Genomic DNA, 19657 nt, shown 5'->3' on the forward strand with positions numbered 1-19657 from the left:
GTACACTTTAGCTATTATTGTTATTATTTTAATTCCAGGGAATTTCTCCCCCAATCTGTCCATCTAAGTGGCTTATAAGTGAGAATTAGTAATGTCTAGGAATGGTTGGGGTTTTTAAAGTGCCCAACTATGAGAATACTATCATCACAGGGGAAGCAGCAGATGGAGAGAGGAGGCTTTCTGAGCCTCCCATGTAGCACTGTTTAAATGCCACTGATGAGGATACTTTCTATAATGCCATCTCATGGAGAGGCCTAGCACTGCTGGAGGGCATCTGGCTACCTCACTCTCTAAATGGGTCAAAGTTCTAGGCAGGTTAGACCCACAGGGAGAGGCACCCATGAGTACCTAGTGAAGCAGCTGTCCTGTAAAGATCCCTCTGCTGAGGCAGTTCAAGACCCAAAGTCTACCAGATGTCTTCGCTCTGTTCTTTATGTCCTATGCTTATGTCTTGAATTTCAGTATTCCTAGTAAGGGTGCTCTCAGACTGCTTCTAGAGACACTGTCCCTGGTCTTGTGCATGGTTTTCAGAGAGAGAATTTCAGGCCCAGTCAGGGAGGGATCTGTGTAGGGAGAGCCAGTCTCCTCTCCGCCTCCACACAGAGCAACTCCCTGGTAGAAGATGTTTCAAGGCTATTGCTAGGTCTTGAATGTGATGATTATTTTAGAAACACAGTGAATTTCCTTTTTTCTTAGTATTCATACTACTTTTGTCACCCTCACACTTGATTGCTTGTAAAAATCCCATCGTTTTCAGGGAGAATATTTATTATTCTCATTTATGGACTCAAAAGGGCTGAAGGAAACAGTGCAAAATTATCTCTGAACATAGCCTGCTGGATGATGAAGCTGAAGTAGGAATCATTTGGCATCGTTAGAATCCCCCAGAGACAGACTTTCTCTTTTGTGTAGCCTAGGTCAAGGAACAAATCCAGGCCCCTCTCATTGTAATTCAAGACCCTTATCATCTTTTGGGGATTCCCAGGTGGTGCTAGTGGTAAAGAATTTGCCTGCCAATGCAGGAGACAAAAGAGACATGAATGAACCCAGGGTTCGACTCCTGGGTCAGAAAGATCTCCTGGAGTAGGAAATGGCAACCCACTTCAGTATTCTTGCATGGAAAATTCCATGGACGAGGGAGCCTGGTAGGTTATAGTCCATTGGGCCCCAAAGAGTCGGACACAACTGAGCAACTAAGCATTATTGTCTTTAGGACCCTGAGCAGCCATGTGCTTAGGAAAGCAGATAAGGAGAGCTTTTGTGGCCACTAGCTGGACTAGCTAGACTACTCAACCACCAGCAATGGGGTCCCCAAAGAAAAGGATCAGCCTGTTCATGTGGAGAGACAGGAAGGGTATCACCGCCTTTACTACTCTCTTGGCCTTAAGTAGATAGATTCTCCTTTCAGAAAGAAGAATCTTGCCCCATTAATGGTTCCTGCCTTCCAAAGGGCTATCGGGACCAGAAATGGGCTGGTGGAGGGGGCAGTGACAAGGACCTGCTGCCAGTGCCGGTCTTTCATTCCTGGGTTGCAGGAAATGGTGAGGATAGGGATGTGCTGCTTGAATTTATCAATCTTGATTTTCACATTCTCTGCTAAGCGCCTCGGTGCAGGCATGTCTGCTAAGGTCTTGGTCAATTTGTATATTGTCCTCCACATATTCCCTATTTCTTCTGCAATTTCCTCAGCATTCAGTAGAAAGAGGGGTCCTGAAATAGAAAAGATGGGGTGGGAGAAAGGTCAGAGCACCAAATAGTGTTAATCACATGTACCTTAATCCTCTGAATTTAGACTTGTGTTTATGGTATGACTTTGTTAATAAGCACAAGCTTTGGAGTTGGTCTGAAACCTCTACCTAGCCAGTGAAGCCTTGGGCATACTGATTGAACTTTTCTAAGCCTCGGTAGCCAGACCTGGGACACAGGGATAATAATGGGTACCTTGGAGGTACCTTGGAGGGTAGCTGTAACAATTATATGAGACAAGTAAAGTGGCTAATATAATGCCTGGCATAGAATGTTAGTATGGAAGCAATTATTAGTGTAAGTTGTAGGTCCTATTATAGAAGTATCAAAAGGTGTTCCACAAATGCTGTGAAATATTAACAACTGGAGAATGTGGGTGAATAGGGACATGGGAGTTAACTGTACAGTTCTGACAGATTTTATGTAAGGTTAAAATTATTTAAAAATAGATATTATTTAAAGCAGAAAATGACATCTCTTTAAAAAAAAAACTTTGCCAAAATATTCACTTTCTTCTCCTTTTCTTTCACAGGTATCTTTTAACATTTGGGTTTCACATTCAGTCTTTCCACGCTGCTGCTTTCTTCTCCTTTGATATTTCAAATTAGTATTAACTCATATTATGATGTTGCTAATTAACTCAAAAACACTTTCCTTTCAGGGCTGCTGAGACTAAAAATAGATTCATTCATATAACTTCATTAATAAATAACACTTTATCAGCCCACATAATTTTGTTAAGTAATAGAATATTAAAATTTTTTAAAAGAAGGAAAAATGCATATTTCTTTATATATATATATATATATATAAAGATGCAATATATAAAAAGAATCATACACCATGTTTAAGTGAAGTTTATCAGCAGAATGCAAGGTTGATTTAACATTTGAAAATCAAGCAATGTAATATATGACATTAACAGTTGAAAGAAGGAAAATCACACGATAATGTAAATTGAAGCAGAAAAAGCATTTGACAAAGTCCAATATCCATTCATGATAAAAATCTCTAAACAAACTAGGAATAGAAGGGAATGTCCATAGCCTGATACAGAGCATCTATGAAAATCTACACTATCATTACATTTTTATACACATTAAGTATATACAGCTTTTTATATGTCATTCATACTACAAAAAAGTGGTTCAAAAAAATAAAAGCAAAAAACCCATTTCAATTAATGGTGAAAGATGGAATACTTTCTCCCTTACATTGGAAATGAGGCAAGAATTTTTATTCTCATAACTTAATAACAGAAAAGATAGTTGGAAAAATCCCCAAATACTTGGGAAATTAAACTACATACTTCTAAATAACACGTGGCCAAAAAAGAAATATCAACAGAAGTTTTAAAATATTTTGAGGTAAATGAAAATAAAAATTAACATCAAAAGTTGTGAGATGTCACAGCCATTATAATATTCAGTGAAAAGCCTTCCCACTAAAATCTGGAACAAGACAAAGATGTCCATTTTTACCACTTTTATGCAACATACTATTAGAAGTCCTAGGCATAGCAATCAGACAAGAAAAATAAAAATAAAAGGTATCCAGATTGGAAGGGAAGAGGTCAAACTGTCATTATATGTAGATGACATGATACTCTATATAGAAAAGCCTAAAGATTCCACACAAAAGCTACTAGAACTGAAAAATGAATTCAGCAAGGTAGCAGGATACAAGATTAACATACAGAAATTGGCTGCATTTCTTTATACTAAAAATGAAATATCAGGAAAGGAATGTTAAAATCTTTTAAAATCTCATCCAGAAAAAATAAGATATGTAGGAATAAATCTTACCAAGAAGGTGAAAGACTAAGAACTACAAAACATTCATAAAGGAAACTGAAGATGATTCAAAGAAATGGAAATTTATCCCATGCTTTTGGACTAAAAGAAGCTAAAATGGCCATATTATCCAAAGTAATCTATAGATTAAACATGATTTCTATCAAATTACCCATGACCTTTTATCCCCACAAAACTACAACAAATAATACTAAAATTTATATAGAACCACAAAAGACTCAGAATTGGCAAAGAAATCCTGAGGAAAAGGAGTAAGGTGGGACACAACCCTTCCAGACTACAGACAATACTACAAAGTTACTGTAATGAAAACAGCATGATTCTTGGCACAGAAATGACATGGATCAATGGAACATAACAGAGAACTCAGAAATAAACCCATACACATACGGTCAATTAATCTTCAACAAAGGAGGCAAGAATACACAATGGAAAAAAGACAATCTCTTCAGCAAGTGCCGTTGGGAAAGTTGGAGGGCCACATGTAAACAAATGAAGTTAGAAAACACCTTCACACCATACACAAAAATAAACTCAAAATGGCTTAAAGACTTAGATATATGACACTATAAAATTCCCAAAAGAGAACATAGGCAAAATGTTCTCTAACATAAATTGTACAGAAGTTTTATTTGTCTCCCAAGGCAATAGAAATATTAGTAAAAGCAACAATAAACAAATGGAGCCTAATCAAACTTACAAGCTTTTGTATAGCAAAGGAAACCATAACAAATTATTGACAAGGGCTTAATTTCCAAAGCATACATACAGTTCATACAACTCAACAACAAAAAGCCAAACAACCCAATCAAAAAATGGACAGAAGAACTAAATAGGTATTTCTCCAAAGAAGACATACAGATGTCCAAAATGTACATGAAAAGCAGCTCAATATCGCTAATTATTAGAGAAATGCAAATCAAAACTATAATAAGGTACCACCTCAACTGTCAGAATGTCCATCATTAAAAATCTACAAATAATAAATACTGGAGAGGGTATGGAGAAAAGGGAACCCTCCTACATGTCCATCAACAGATGAGTGGATAAAGAAGATATGGTACACATACATAATACAATATTACTCAGCCATAAAAAGGAATGAAATAGTGCATTTTGTAGCAACATGATGGACATACAGATTATCATATTAAATGAAGTAAGTCAGAAAGAGAAAGACATTTAGGTTTTTTCCATTGCTTGGCTATTGTGAATAGTGCTGCTATGAATACATGGATTACAGGAGTACATGGATCATTTCAAATTATAGTTTTGTCTGGATATACACTCAGGAGTAGAATTGTTCAACCATATGACAACACTTTTTTTTCTTTATAACTTTGCCAACAAAGGTCCGTCTAGTCAAAGCCATGGTTTTTCCAGTAATCATGTATGGATGTGAGAGCTGGACTATAAAGAACACTGAGCACTGAAGAATTGATGATTTTGAACTGTGGTGTTGGAGAAGACTCTTGAGAGTCCCCTGGACTGCAAGGAGCTCCAACCAGTCGATCCTAAAGGAGATCAGTCCTGAATATTCATTGGAAGGACTGATGCTGAAGCTGAAACTCCAATGCTTTGGCTACCTGATGGGAAGAACTGACTCAGTGGAAAAGACTCTGATCTGAGAAAGATTGAGGGCAGGAGGAGAAGGGGACAACAGAGGAAGAGATGGTTGGATGGCATCACTGACTCAATGGACATAAGTTTGAGTAAACTCCGGGAGTTGATGGACAGGGAGGCCTGGTGTGCTGCAGTCCATAGGGTTGCAAAGAGTTGGACATGACTGAGCGACTGAACTGACTGACTGATGACAACTCTAGTTTTCATTTTTTGAGGAATCTCCACGCTGTTTTCCATAATGGCTGTACCAATATACATTCCCACCAACAAAGCAGGATCAGTTCAGTTCAGTTGCTCAGTCGTGTCCGACTCTTTGTGATGCCATGGACTGTAGCACGCCAGGCTTCTCTATCCATCACCAACTCCCATAGCTTGCTCAAACTCATGTCCATTGAGTCAATGATGCCATCTAACCTCCAACCATCTCATTCTCTGTCGTCCCCTTCTCCTCCTGCCTTCAATCTTTCCCAGCATCAGAGTCTTTTCCAATGAGTCAGTTCTTTGCATCAGGTGGCCAAAGTATTGCAGCTTCAGCTTCAGCATCAGTCCTTCCAATATTCAGGGCTGATTTCCTTTATGATTGACTGGTTTGATCTCCTTGCAGTCCAAAGGACTCTTAATAGTCTTATGCAACACCACAGTTCAAAAGCATCAATTCTTCAGTGCTCAGCTTTCTTTATGGTCCAACTCTCACATCCTTACATGACTACTGGAAAAACCACAGCTTTGACTAGATGGACCTTTGTTGGCAAAGTAAGGTCTCTGCTTTTTAATTTGCTGTCTAGGCTGGCCATAGCTTTTCTTCCAAGGAGCAAGCATCTTTTAATTTCATGCCTGTCATCACCATCTGCAGTGATTTTGGAACCCAAGAAAATAAAGTCTGTCACTGTTTCCACTGTTTCCCCATCTATTTGCCATGAAGTGATGGGACCGGATGCCATGATCTTAGTTTTTTGAATGTTGAGTTTTAAGCCAGATTTTTCACTCTCCTCTTTCACTTTCATCAAGAGGCTCCTCTTTGTTTTCTGCCATAAGAGTGGTGTCATCTGCATATCTGAGGTTTATTTCCTCCTGCAATCTTGATTCCAGCTTGTGCTTCATACAGTCTGGCATTTCACATGATGTACTCTATATATAAGTTAAATAAGCAGTGTGACAATATACAGCCTTGACGTACTCCTTTCCCAATTTGGAACCAATCCTTTGTTCCATGTCCGGTTCTAACTGTTGCTTCTTGACTTGCATACAGATTTCTCAGGAGGCAGGTAAGGTGTTCTGGTATTCCCATCTCTTTAAGAATTTTCCACACAGTGGAAAGCTTTGACTTGTGATACACACAGTCAAAGGCTTTAGTATAGCAGAAGTGGATGTTTTTCTGGAATTCTCTTGCTTTTTCTACGATCCAACGGATGTTGGCAATTTGATCTCTGGTGCCTCTGCCTTTTCTAAATCCATTTTCCCCACAATCTCTTCCAGAAGACAGAAGCAGAAATACTTCCTAACTCATTCTATAAAGCCAGCACTACTTTAATACCAAAAGCAGACAGAGGTGTTACAAGAAAACTAAAGACCAATATCTCTCATGAACACACATGCAAGAATCCTCAACGAAATGTTAGCAAACTGAATCCAACTCATATATGTGTGAGTGTGTGTGTGTGTATAAAATTATACACCACAATCATTTAGGACTTCTTCCTGGTGTGTAAAATTGTTTTCACATTCAAGTTAATATAATTCATCACATCAATAGGCAATTGAAGAAAAGTCACATGACCATCTCAATAGATTCATAAAAAGCATTTGAAGAAATCTAATACCCCATTCATATAAAAACTCTCAGCAAATGAGGAATAGAGGAGAACTTCCTCAACTTGACAAAGAACATCTACCAAAAAACCTACAACTAACATCATACCTAATGGTAAGAAACTAGAATCTTTTCTGCTAAAATCAGGAACACAGCAAGAATGTCCCCTCTCACCACTCCTTTTTCAACATCATTATGTGGTAGTTACAGATAATGCAGTAAGACAAGACAGGAAATAAAAGTATACAGACTGGGAAAGAAGACACAAAACTTTATGCAATGACACTATCATCTACATAGAAAATAGGAAAGAACCAACAACAAACAGAAACCTCCTGAAAATAATTCATAGCTACAGCAAAGTTGCAGGGTATGGTTAATACACAAAAGTTAATTGCTTTCCTATATATTATTAATGAACAGTAGACTTGAAATTAAAAACATATCCATTTACATTAGCACTCTCCAAAACTGAAACACTCAGGCATAAATCTAACAAAATATGTACATTGTCTGTACAAGGAAAACTACAGAACTCTAATGAAAGAAACTACAGAATAAGGAAATAAGTACAGAAAAAATTAATGTTCGTGGATAGGAAAATTCAATGTCATCAAGATGTCAGTTCTTCCCAGCTTGATCTATAGATTCAGCACAATCCCAATCAAAATCCCAACAAGTTTTTTTCTAGATACTGACAAAACTGATTCTAAAGTTTATGTGGAGACAGCAAAGACTCAGAATAGCCAATATAATATTAAAGGAGAAGTGTAAAGTTGGAGGACTGTCATTATCCAGCTTCAAAACTTACCATACAGCTATGATAATCAAGAGTATTATTGGTAAAAGAAGAGACAAATAGGTCAGTGGAACAGAATAGAGAGCCCAGAAATAAGACCCACGATAGTCAACTGATCTTTCACAAAGAAGCAAAGGTAATAAAAAAAAGAATGAAACTTTTCAGCAAATAGTTTTAGAATAACTAGATATCCACATGCAAAAACAAATGAATGTAGATGCAAACTGTACAGCCTTGACACAAATTAATCAAAATGGATCATGGACTTAAATGTAAAATGCAGAACTATAAAAATTCTAGGAGATACACAGCAGAGATACATAGCAGAAAAATCTAGATGACCTTGGGTTTGGTGCTAACTTCTTAGATACAAAACTAAAGGCATGATCTATGAAAGAAATGATAAACTAAACTTTATTAAAATTAAAATCTTCTGCTTTGTGAAAGACACTGTCAAAAGATTGAAAAGATAAGCCAAAGATTAGTAGAAAAAAACTGCAAAACACATATCTGATAAATGATTGCTGTCTGAAATAGACAAAGAACTCTAAAACTCAACAGTGAGAAAACAAAATTAATTTAAACATAGGTAAAAAAAATGCTCTCAAACCCCAATTGTTTTAATATACACAATGAAATTTAAAAACATGTAACATAGCTTTATATAAAGATATATAAAATATACATCATAACTCTTAAATGGGAATACCGGACTACCTTACTTGTCTCTTGAGAAACTTGTATGCAGGAAAAGAAGCAACAGTTAAAGCCAGACATGGAACAATGGACTGGTTCAAAATTAAGAAAGGAGTATGTCAAGGCTATATATTGTCACCCTGTTTAGTACATCATGTGAAACCCCAGGCTGGATAAAGCTGGAATCAGGATCGCCAGGAGAAGTATAACCTCAAATATGTAGATGATACTACTCTAATGGCAGAAAGTGAAGAGGAACTAAAGAGCTTCGTGATGAGGGTGAAAGAGGAGCATGAAAAAGGCTTAAAACTCAACATTCAAAAACCTAAAATCATGGCATCCAGTCTCATCACTTCATGGCAAATAGATGGGGAAAAAGTAGAAACAGTGACAGATTTTATTTTCTTGGACTCCAGAAATCACTGCAGATGGTGACTACAGTTGTGAACTTAAAAAATGCTGGCTCCTTCAAAGAAAAGCTATGACAAACCTAGACAGTGTATGAAAAAGCAGAGACATCATTTTGCTGACAAAGGTCCAAATAGCCAAAACTATGGTTTTTCCAGTGGTCACGTACAGATGTTAGAGTTGAACCATAAAGAAGGCTGAGCACTGAAGAATTAATGCCTTTGAACTGTGGTGCTAGAGAAGACTCTTGAGAGTCCCTTGGACTACAAGGAGATCAAATCAGTCAATCCTAAAGGAAATCAATCCTAAATATTCATTGGAAGGACTGATGCTGAAGCTCTAATATTTCGTCACCTAATGTGAAGAGCTGACTCATTGGAAAAGAACCTGATGCTGGGAAAGATTGAGGGCAGGAGGAGAAATGGGTGATAGAGGATGAGATGGTTGAATGGCATCACCAACTCAATGGACATGAGTTTGAACAACTCTGGGAGATAATGAAGGACAGAAGTCTGGTGTGTCCCAGTTCATGCAGTCACAAAGAGTCAGACATGACTTAGCAATTGAACAACAACAAATAAAAAGAAATACATGTAAATTTAACAAAACATGTATAGAATTTATATTTGGAAACCTACAAAACATTGGCAAAATGAAGTCAAAGAAGATCAAAATAATTAAATATGCAGTGTCCATGGATTGGAAGATTTCGTGGTAAGGATGTCAATTCTTTTCCAAATTGATCTCTAGATGTAATACATTTCCAATTAAAATTCCAGCAGATTTCATATATAAATGAATAAGATGAATCTCAAATTTTATACAAAAGATATAAAGACAAAGGTACTGCAAAAGTTGTAATAAAATTTGAAAAAGAAAATGGAATTTATATGACAGTCTCAAAAAGACAAAGCCGTAGTAACAATGAAGAGATCAATAGTTGCTAGGTGTTAAGGCTGTAGAGAGTGTGATTATGAAGGAGTAGTACAAGGAAGCTTATTGAAGTCATTGGAACTGATAAACAAAATATAAAAATTTTAAATATATTATCTCTAACAAAAAGACATGCTAAATTAAAAATACTTCCTTAACACCATAAATATTTTGTGCCTCAAATCAACAAAAAGCATCATGCTTAAAGGTGACATTCTAGAAGAATTCCATTAGAATCAGGAATAAGACAAAGGTGTTCATTATAACTACTGCTTAATTTGGAAGTGCTAGTTAATATAGAAAAGTGAAATTTAAAACAGGTGAAAGTGATAAATAAGGTAAAATATTCTAAATGTGTAGATATGATTGAGTACTTGAAAAACTAAAATGCATCCATAAAAATATTATTCAAAACTGAAAATTATTTAAATAAGGTGGTTTACTAATAGAAAAAAGTGAGAGAGCACATAAATAGACTTTAATATTAAACAAGGAATTCAACTGACCAATAAACATTCAACTTCTATTAAAGGAAAAAACACTTTTTTGAGCAAAAAGTAAAGCTCTTACTTCTCATGTTCGTTGAAGGTATGAGGAATGGGCACTCAAATACTGCTAGAAGAATATTAAATTAAAACATAACTTTTCTGGGAAGCAATACCAATAATAAAAGTAAATTCTAAAATCCTTATATTTTTATTACAACCCTTTCTTTGATCTAGCCATTTCACTTCCAGTAATTTATCCTAAGAAAATTTTCATTATTGAATCCAGAAAATTGGCAACAAAGGTGTTCTTCATTGTTGTGTTTATTACATTGAAGCACTGGCATAAAGCATCAGTTTAATAGGGGAACTGCCATCTTATCCTCCCACCACTTGCCTCTCTGAGTCACTACCCAATCCATGGCTTTGAGTGGTTGCCTATTGTATTTTATCCTAGCTACAGGTCTGGCTTTTTGATCCCCACCTTCCATCGTTATCACATCAGAAAAATTTAACTACGGTTGCCTTAATCCACAGTATGAGAATATGATAATATCTGAAGTCCCAGTCTTATTTCAAAACTGCCTGGGTTGATTCTGCTACCCTACTCCCATCCTGCCCGAGTAGAGTGAAACCGCGGCATACCATTCATCCATTCCTCTGACTTGGTGCTAAACTCGTAGGCTGTCACCCACAGCTGCTCATAAGGCACTTTGTTGGCCATCACAGTTTGCAGAAGAGGGAAGGTACTCTTCTCCTTTTCCAACAGCTCCTCCTCCTTATTGATGAGCTGCAGGGCAAAAGGGGATGCTGTTTATTGGCTGGGTGGTTCTCCTGAACCCTCGAAGCCACCATGGCAAATTCCTCAGTGCTTTGAAAACCAAGTTGAGGAAGATGTATGTTTATCTGGAGAGTAAGACTGGAAAATAAGGTATGAACTCAAGCAAGAAGGTATCTCTGTTACCTCTGAGGGTCATGGCACCTGAGATCAGTGAGTGAAACTTTACAATAATTGGCCACTTGCCCCATCATCTTTGCTTCCACTGTAACACATACATATTCCCATTTTCATGAATTTTTATATGTACTTTAACTGTTAACACAAGGTTACCTTCTTGTGCTGAATTGCCTCAAAGGTAAGAACTTTAAGGATTAAAAAAAAAAAAAAAAGAACTTTAAGGATTAAAGAACTTACTACTGTAGACAACGTCAGGGCAAGTTACTTAGCGTCTCCAAGACTTAGTTCTCCCATTTTAAATAGAGATAAATGAATATATAGTACCTACCCCAAAGATTTATTATGGATATTAAGTGATATATCACATATGAAGTCCTTTGCACATTGTGTACATAATACATGCTTGATACATGTCAGCAATTATTCCATTATATTAATAACTCTTCTTTATGTACTCAGTGACTAACAAAGCTGATATAATGTAGGGAGGTATGGGAAAAGGTAGTTGAAAGTACCAGAGAAAGAACTGGTCAATCAATCAACTAATACTATCCACCTGACAGGTGATGTTAGGAAAACACATAACCAAGGACCAGAACTAACAGAGCAGTATAGTCATAAGTGCCCATCCCAAGACCCCAAACCTCAAATTCCACCAGTGCTTGTTCCAGGTTCTTTGAAAGTTCATTAAGCTTTTCAACATTGTTCTTCATTTCTTCTGTAGTCATTACTTCACGTTTCCTAAAACCTTCCAGTTCTTTGCTGTAGCCCTCAAGTTTCACTTCAAATTCTGAGCACCTGAAAGTAAAGACAGTCCAATCATATTTGGATTTTCCATTTATCAGCACTGCTCAGCCATATTCAAGCCTGGGGAGAATACGATCTTCTGATACAATAGATGTAAAACTTACAAATATATGCTATTATATATAATTTGTAATCCTACCTCCCAGAGACAGCTGCTATGAATCTATCAGTGGTTAAATATTTCCAGATGTTTCTCATACAGGTAAATGTATATAAAATATGTATTATAATATATATGCTATATAATATATGTTGTTGTTTAGTTGCTAAGACATACCTGACTCTTTTGTCACCACAAGGACTGTAGCATGCCAGGCTACTGTTGTCCACGGGATTTCCCAGGCAAGAATACTGGTGTAGGTTGCCATTTCCTACTCCAGTAGATCTTTCTGATCCAGGGATCAAACCTGTGTCTCCTGCATTGGCAGCTGGATTCTTTACCATTGAGCCACCAGAGAAGCCCTGGTGTATATATATATGTATATGTATATATATATACATGTATAAAATTTATGCATATACATATTATTTATCTATTAGATATTTATTATTAAATGCCTAATTCCAAGAACTGCTCTAGGCATCAGAAATATATTTGTGAAGTACACCCTTAAGCTCCCTACCTTTATGGAGCTTGTATTTTAGTTGGGGAAACCCAAACAGTAAACATATATGAATGGATGAATGAATGGATGGATAGATAAAATCATACATAGATAAATATGAAATAAAATATTTCTGATAGTGATAAATGCTCTGAAGAAAACAGAACAGAGCAGAATGCCTAGTGGACAGAAGTGAGGAGCTACTTTAGTTAGAGTGATCAGGGAAGACTATTCCAGAGATTTATCTACTTCATTCATACTATCAACAAAGCAGTTCTCAAATTTACTTCTCCCTTTTCCTCGGAGGTAGATCAGCACAGTGGATAGGTTCTAGAGCTGGACTGACTAGTTCAAGTCCTCACATTGCTACACAGTAGTTATGTGACCTTGTTCAAGTCCTTTAAACTCTTTAGGCCTCAAATAAAACAGGGATGGGTAAAGTACCTACTCTAGTAGTCAATAAGCTAACATATACAAAATGCTCAAATTGAGCCTGGTACATAATAATCACTATAAAAGTGTTCAGTCTCATTCACTAGAATTTAAACTCTACCAATGCAGTTTTAATCTCCTTAATTCCTATTGAATCTCCAGCACTTAGAAGAAGCATCTGGCATAATACCATCAATATTCATTGAATGAATAAGGGGAATTTGCCATGGAGAACAACTATAGTAACATAAATGTGGCTATTATCTTAAAAATACTTAATTTTGTTATGGCAGTTTTGATGTTCTTTTTTTTCTTAAAAATAATTTAAAAGAGTTAATTTTCAATGGTTTGATTTGAATTTATTTCTAACTATACTGTGTGGTAAGTAGCCTCTGGTAAGGTCCTCAAAGAGCCACACCTCCTGGTATTTATATCCTTGTTTAACCATCCTCTTGAGTTTGGGCTAGAGCTAGTAACTCACTTCTAACAAAGAATATGGCAAAATTGACGGGATGTTACTCCCTCATTTTATAGGCAAAGGTAGTCTCAAACTGGAGCCATTGGTCATGCTTGATACCTGCAATAGAATAGGACATCCTTCTATTCTCTCCCTCCCATCTTGCCTTATCAGGCTCCTTCTCATCCTTCAAGTCTCATTTACATGAGCCCTTCCCGGATTTGCCCTTTGAATGCAACCACTGTGCTCCATTTTCCCATTCTTTTCCTTCATAGAGCTTCTATCTTATCAGCTTTATCTTCCACCTCCCATGCCCCTTTTCTTCTCTGTATCCTCAGGGAATAGAAATGGATACAGGAGCCCAAGAGGAAGGAAGGCAAGGTGGCTACTGCCTCTCGTGCTTGTTTTTCACTAAAGTTTTAAGGATTCAGAGATAGAAAACATTAGTGCAACGAGACACGTAGCACTACGTTTTTGCTTTTGTTTTGTGATTTTATACTCTGATAGGTATTAATTTCAGAGAATATCCTAATTAGGAAAAAGTCTCATTCATTCACTCACTCATTCATTCATCAAAAGAGTGAGAACTTGCTATTTGCAAAGCACTATGTTCTCCCTGGACCCCGGAACACAATCTGGGTACTCTCCCTAAGATACCTTTCTTTCTGTTCACAAGATGCACTCTCATGGCAAAGAGCAGCTCACATTCCTGAGATGTTTGTCATGTATATTCCAGGTTACTTTTAGGCCCTTGGAACCTACCACTGAGTGGAACAAAATGGGAGGAAAGCTGATTCTCCTGTTGTCCACACAATTATGTGCTGCTGACTGCTTTTTCACATCATTAAGATTCTTTTTAGATGTCAAATACAGACTTACACACAAAAATAAATCTCTGATAAAAGCACTTTTGAATTCTTCCCAGAGGGAAGTAGTATACAAACTCAGTGATTATTGTAAAATATTACTGTTAACTATGCTTTACATTTCTCTTTTACAAATTTTATTGAAGTACAGTTGACTTGCAATATTATATTGGTCTCAGTTGTGTAACACAGTGATTTGATATCTTTATAGATCACACATTAGACAAAGTTATTATAAAATATTGACTATGTTCCCTATGTTGTGCATTACATCACTGTAAAATATTTTTTATAACTAACAGTTTATACTGTTTTAAATTTTTTATAATTGCTTAGCACATTACAATTTCTAAAGTGCTTTCAAATCCATAGTATATACATACATATAAGTATGTCATTAGTAAATAGTAGGTACTCGGGAAATTTGGTTAAGTAAATTGAGTTCTATTCCTAGGACCACCTGAAGTCTGTGGGAGAATATTGCAATAATTTTAAAATGTTATATTGGTGAGAATTCTGGCAAGAAACATAATTTACTCTGATGCTCAAAGAAAGAGACTTCAATGAAGGGACTACTTACAGAGGTGAAATGTGGGTAGGGTTAAAGGAACAAAGAGAGGAGAATGAAGCATCCAGAGACTAGTAACCTCAGAGGGAAGTCACTATGATCCCTAGGCCTGAGGGGACAGTGAGAACTGGAAACAGGAGGAGAAAGAATTGTCATCCAGGAGGGAAGCAGCTACTGGCCAGAAACCCAGGAACAAGGAGAGAGGGAGAGGAGAAGCAGCAAAGCAGCCACTCTCCAACCTCGAGAGGGCTTTCCACTGGCCCTGCCCGTCTGGATCCAACAGACACAGGAGCTGAAGGCTAGAGGCGGCAGGAATCAGCCAACCAGGCAGGGAGTGGACAGAGGAAGGCGGATAGAAATTGGGAGAGGGGGTGGGGACAACAAATGGAAATTGGCATTGAAGTAAAAAAAACTACTGTGACCTGGGAAAATAAGGTCAAGTCTCTTAGAAAGGGAAGGGGATTGTTCTCATAGAAGATGAATAACTGAGTATTTCTAAGCCCCCCTCGCAGGTTTTCTCAGGATTTATGCAAAAATGATGGACAGGAAGTTTAAGAGTTCACTAAAGAGAGGGCTGAGCCCAGGGTTGCAGGTGTCCCTAGAGCTGCTTCTCTGCTGAGCTCTGTGATTGAGAGCTCAGGTACCAAGTGATGGGTCACGCTTGCATTGCCACTCCAAGAAGAAGTCTGGCACTCTCCTCTCACCATAAATGACACGTGTTCCAATTTCTTCCAGAGCCACCCCTCAGCCCTATTAACTGCAACAGTTACTGTGAATCGTCTTAGAGTAATGTTCTAGAAGTCCGCTCACAGGTAGTGGTTTGAAAGTTAAGCAGTTAAGACTTCTTTAACTTAAAGAAGTCATTGTTAATGTGCAAAAGAAGCTGACTGCTCCTAATGCCTGCCATGTGCTGGATATCACTTAGGCACCATCTCAGACCATCTGATTTCATCCTTTAACACAATGACACCTCTCACAAAATCAGATGATCTAAGATTGGTTCTACTATCCCCAGTTTCCAGATGAGGACACTGAGGCTCAAAAAAGATGAAGAAATTTGCTCCTGTTCATCTAGCTTTTAAAATGGTTCTGCTTCTTGGTGAGGCATCAAAACCCAGTTCCACTGAAGGGGGAGGCTATGTGTAAGGGGTGAGGGGGCATAGGAGGACCCTATACTTTCTGCTCAATTTTCCTGTGAACCTAAAACTATTCTAAAAAGGAAAAAAGATGCTTGCTCCTTGGAAGGAAAGCTATGACAAACCTAGGCAGCATATTAAAAAGCAGAGACATCACTTTGCTGACAAAGGTCCGTATAATCAAAGCTATGGTTTCTCCAGTAGTCATGTACAGATGTGAGAATTGGACCATAAAGAAGGCTGAGCATTGAAGAACTGATGCTTTCAAATTGTGGTACTGGAGAACACTCTTGAGAGTCCCTTGGACTGATTTACTTTAGTCAGTCCTAAAGGAAATCAACCCTGGATATTCACTGGAAGGACTGATGCAGAAGTTGAAACTTCAGTACTTTCGCCACCTGATGTGAAGAACTGACTCATTGGAAAAGACCTTGATGTTGAGAAAGATCAAGGGCACAAAGGGAAGGGGATGACAGAGGATGAGATGGTTGAATAGCATCACAGACTCAATGGACATGAGTTGGAGCAAATTCTGGGAGATAGTGAAAGACAGGGAAGCCTGGCATGCTGCAATGCATGGGGTTGCAAAGAGACACACCTTAGCAACTGAACAACAACAAAAACATTAGTTAAAAAAATAAGTTCTATTCATTGGGCTAAATTCTGGGTTCTGGGGACAGTAGCCATTTAGGCAGAGGGAAGAGAAGGCTGTAGGTAGAAACAAACATACACATCTCTTTTGTTGTTTTTCTGGGCAAAAGTTGTTGTAAAGAGAGCAACTTCCTCTCTTGGGATTATCCTTCAGTGCAATCTCCCATTCTGTGTAGAAATCCCTGCTTTATCTGCCCCTTTCCTTTCTCCTGAGTATTAGCAAGGATTATGGAATCTAAAGTTGGGTACTGGGGGTTTCATGTGTGATGGAGATGGTAACTGGTATGAATTTGCTGTCCCTAAACAAAGTGCTTATAAATTGGTATGTTTATGTGTGAGTGTGTGTGCATGCATGCGCACATGCATATGTACACAAGCATGTCTTTACCAGATACGTGATACTTGGCCCACTTCACTTGACATCATCTGACTTCTTCAGTATGTGATATTTTGTCACTGCATTAAAATCTTTATTTAGCAGTCAAACACACTTATGTGTCCAGAATAGAGCACAACACGTAGTAAAAAGCCATAATACTCAATGAAAAAATGATTACAGGCACATTAGTACTGAATGAGATCAGCTTCAAAACAGGCAATTTCTCGGCTACCAACCATGCTTTATTATCCCTGCCTTGATATCTCACAGATCCATGGTCTTAAATGTAAGGCTGACAATTTTGCTATTATTATTGTAAGGCTGCTCTTATATGCTACTATTTTTGCCTTTTTCTCTCTGCAGCACTAGGTTTCAATTGTTCAAGGCAGGGAGGGAAGGCATTGGTTGGAGTTACTACAGTGAAGCAGGCTTCAAGAGAATATCCCTTAGCAGGAAACAAAAGGAAATTCCTTCTCCACCAACTGTCATGAGCCTTCACCCACGCATTGCTGGATCAGGGGTGGACCTAGACAGAACCAGGAACATGTAGCATATTATAAAGCTGGATATCATTTCTTAAACATCAGAGTTTTCCTATACCTTTTAATGAGGTCCATCTCTGCCTGATCCCTCTTGCTAAGGAGAAGGTTCCGGCTGTTTTCAAAGATATCTTCAATCTGGTCTGGCCAGAGGAACAGAGTGCTGTTCAGTTTGATATCCTCTTCTGCAAAACACACACAGTCTGCTCAAGGACACTGCTCAGTTTGTAACAAATTAATGCAGCAGAATAAGAGGTCAACAGAAGTGAGTATGGGGTGGCAATTAATGAATGGGCCCATTATTGATGAATGTTACCCAACATTTACTGAGCACTTACCAAGGGCCAGGCTAGAAGGTAGATGGCATGATCATCTTTGTTTTTATAGATGGGAAACAAAGTTAAGCCAAGTGATCGGGGTCACACTGCTAGGAGACAGCAGAGCATATTTCAAACCCAGGACTAACCAACTCCAAAGCCTATGTTCTAACCATTATGCACTTCATTATCTTCCTAGGCTAGGTCTGAGTACAATCCTAGCTAAAGTTTGGTACTATTCTTTAAACTATTTCACCTCATCTGAATTTCAGTCTGGGTTAAAGGTCAGTGGTAATATCAACATCAGATACCCTACCCATTTTATGGCTCTGGTCAGTGAAAATGCGCTGGGTTCCCTATGTACCCTTGGGAATTTAGCGGGTAGAGATCACAGTGAGGGATTCCAGTGTGTGTTCACACGGTCAAGAGCACAGCTTATGAATGTGCAGGTGGATGGTTATGGGACCAATTTTTCACTCCTACTCCCTATCTCTCCCTCCCATAACCATTCCTCCCTAACCATGGTGAACACCAGATAATTCACAGGTATTTCCAGATGGAAAAAGGTCCTGAAATATGACTTGTAGAGGTGATATTAGCTTTTCCTTCAGAACCTGGTCCTTACAAAGTTAGGTCCTTATTGAGTCCTTACTTGGCTCAATAAGCCATGAAGGGGCCCTGACTATTTCTTTCCTCTTAAAATATGCAGGAGCATGAAGGAAAGTGCCCTAGCTTCCTCAAAGGTAGGATTGTATTAAGATTATAGATGAATGAAATCTACCCATTTATAAAAGGACTCTGCATTTGAAAGAGACTTTTTTAGGAACACCATGCATAAGATGCAAAGACAGGCATCTAAGAAACAGACAAGCCCCTAGATATTTCTTTTTGTCTACCAATAAGATTCTCTTCATTTGATTCAAATTCCTCTGGATAAGAGTGTGGAATTAGTGTCTCTAATATAGAGACACACTTAAAAAGCAGCTCTTCTGATACAGATATTTAGTGGGAGGATTGTGAACTCTTCTTTCCCAGCTCCTTATATCTAAACATGTAAATATATACATACATTTGCATGTACACACATGACATTGGACTTACGGGGCAAGTCTGCATAGTCCATCAAGAACTCCAGCCGTTCAGCTGCATCTCTAAGTTGTCTCCTGAGTTTGAACACGGTGACATCGCTGGATTTCTTTAAGAATTCAATGAGGAATACTAGCTCCCCAGTGTTGATAGGAATCTCACTGACTTTATCGGCAATGAGGCTGTACTGATTACAGATGCTACAGGGAAAGTAATAGCCGTCATCAACATCTAAAATAACTTTCTTATAAAACCCATTATACTAAGCAGACATGATTACTATTTGGAGATTAGAACAAGTTTTTCCCAATTTTCTCTACCTGCAAATTCTTGATGGATAATACTCACATGTATACCATATTTAGAAATAATAACAATAGAAATGGTAATAATATATGACATGTACTATGCCCTTTACCATGCCCATTCTAATCACTGAATGAGTATTAACTCATTTAATTTTCACAAAATTTTTAAGAGTTATGAACTATTAATATTATTAACATTTTATAATGGAAGAAATGAGGCTGAGTAACTTTATC

The 19657-nt window shown here is 37.7% G+C and overlaps 1 protein-coding gene across 1 annotated transcript in view; it reads right to left on the reverse strand.

The window, feature by feature from the left end:
• The window catches only part of DNAH3 (dynein axonemal heavy chain 3), a 234557-nt gene that overhangs the window by 173533 nt on the left and 41367 nt on the right, over positions 1–19657 (reverse strand). The window contains exons 14-18 of the mRNA XM_043914480.1: positions 19131–19315; positions 17774–17897; positions 11917–12070; positions 10960–11104; positions 1499–1710 (exon numbers count right to left, since the gene is read on the reverse strand). Coding sequence (XP_043770415.1) covers positions 1499–1710; positions 10960–11104; positions 11917–12070; positions 17774–17897; positions 19131–19315 — 820 coding nt within the window. The remainder of the gene's footprint in view (positions 1–1498; positions 1711–10959; positions 11105–11916; positions 12071–17773; positions 17898–19130; positions 19316–19657) is intronic.

Source organism: Cervus elaphus, chromosome 10 (genome assembly GCF_910594005.1).
Source record: "Cervus elaphus chromosome 10, mCerEla1.1, whole genome shotgun sequence".
In the NCBI taxonomy this organism is placed as follows: Eukaryota; Metazoa; Chordata; class Mammalia; order Artiodactyla; family Cervidae; genus Cervus; species Cervus elaphus.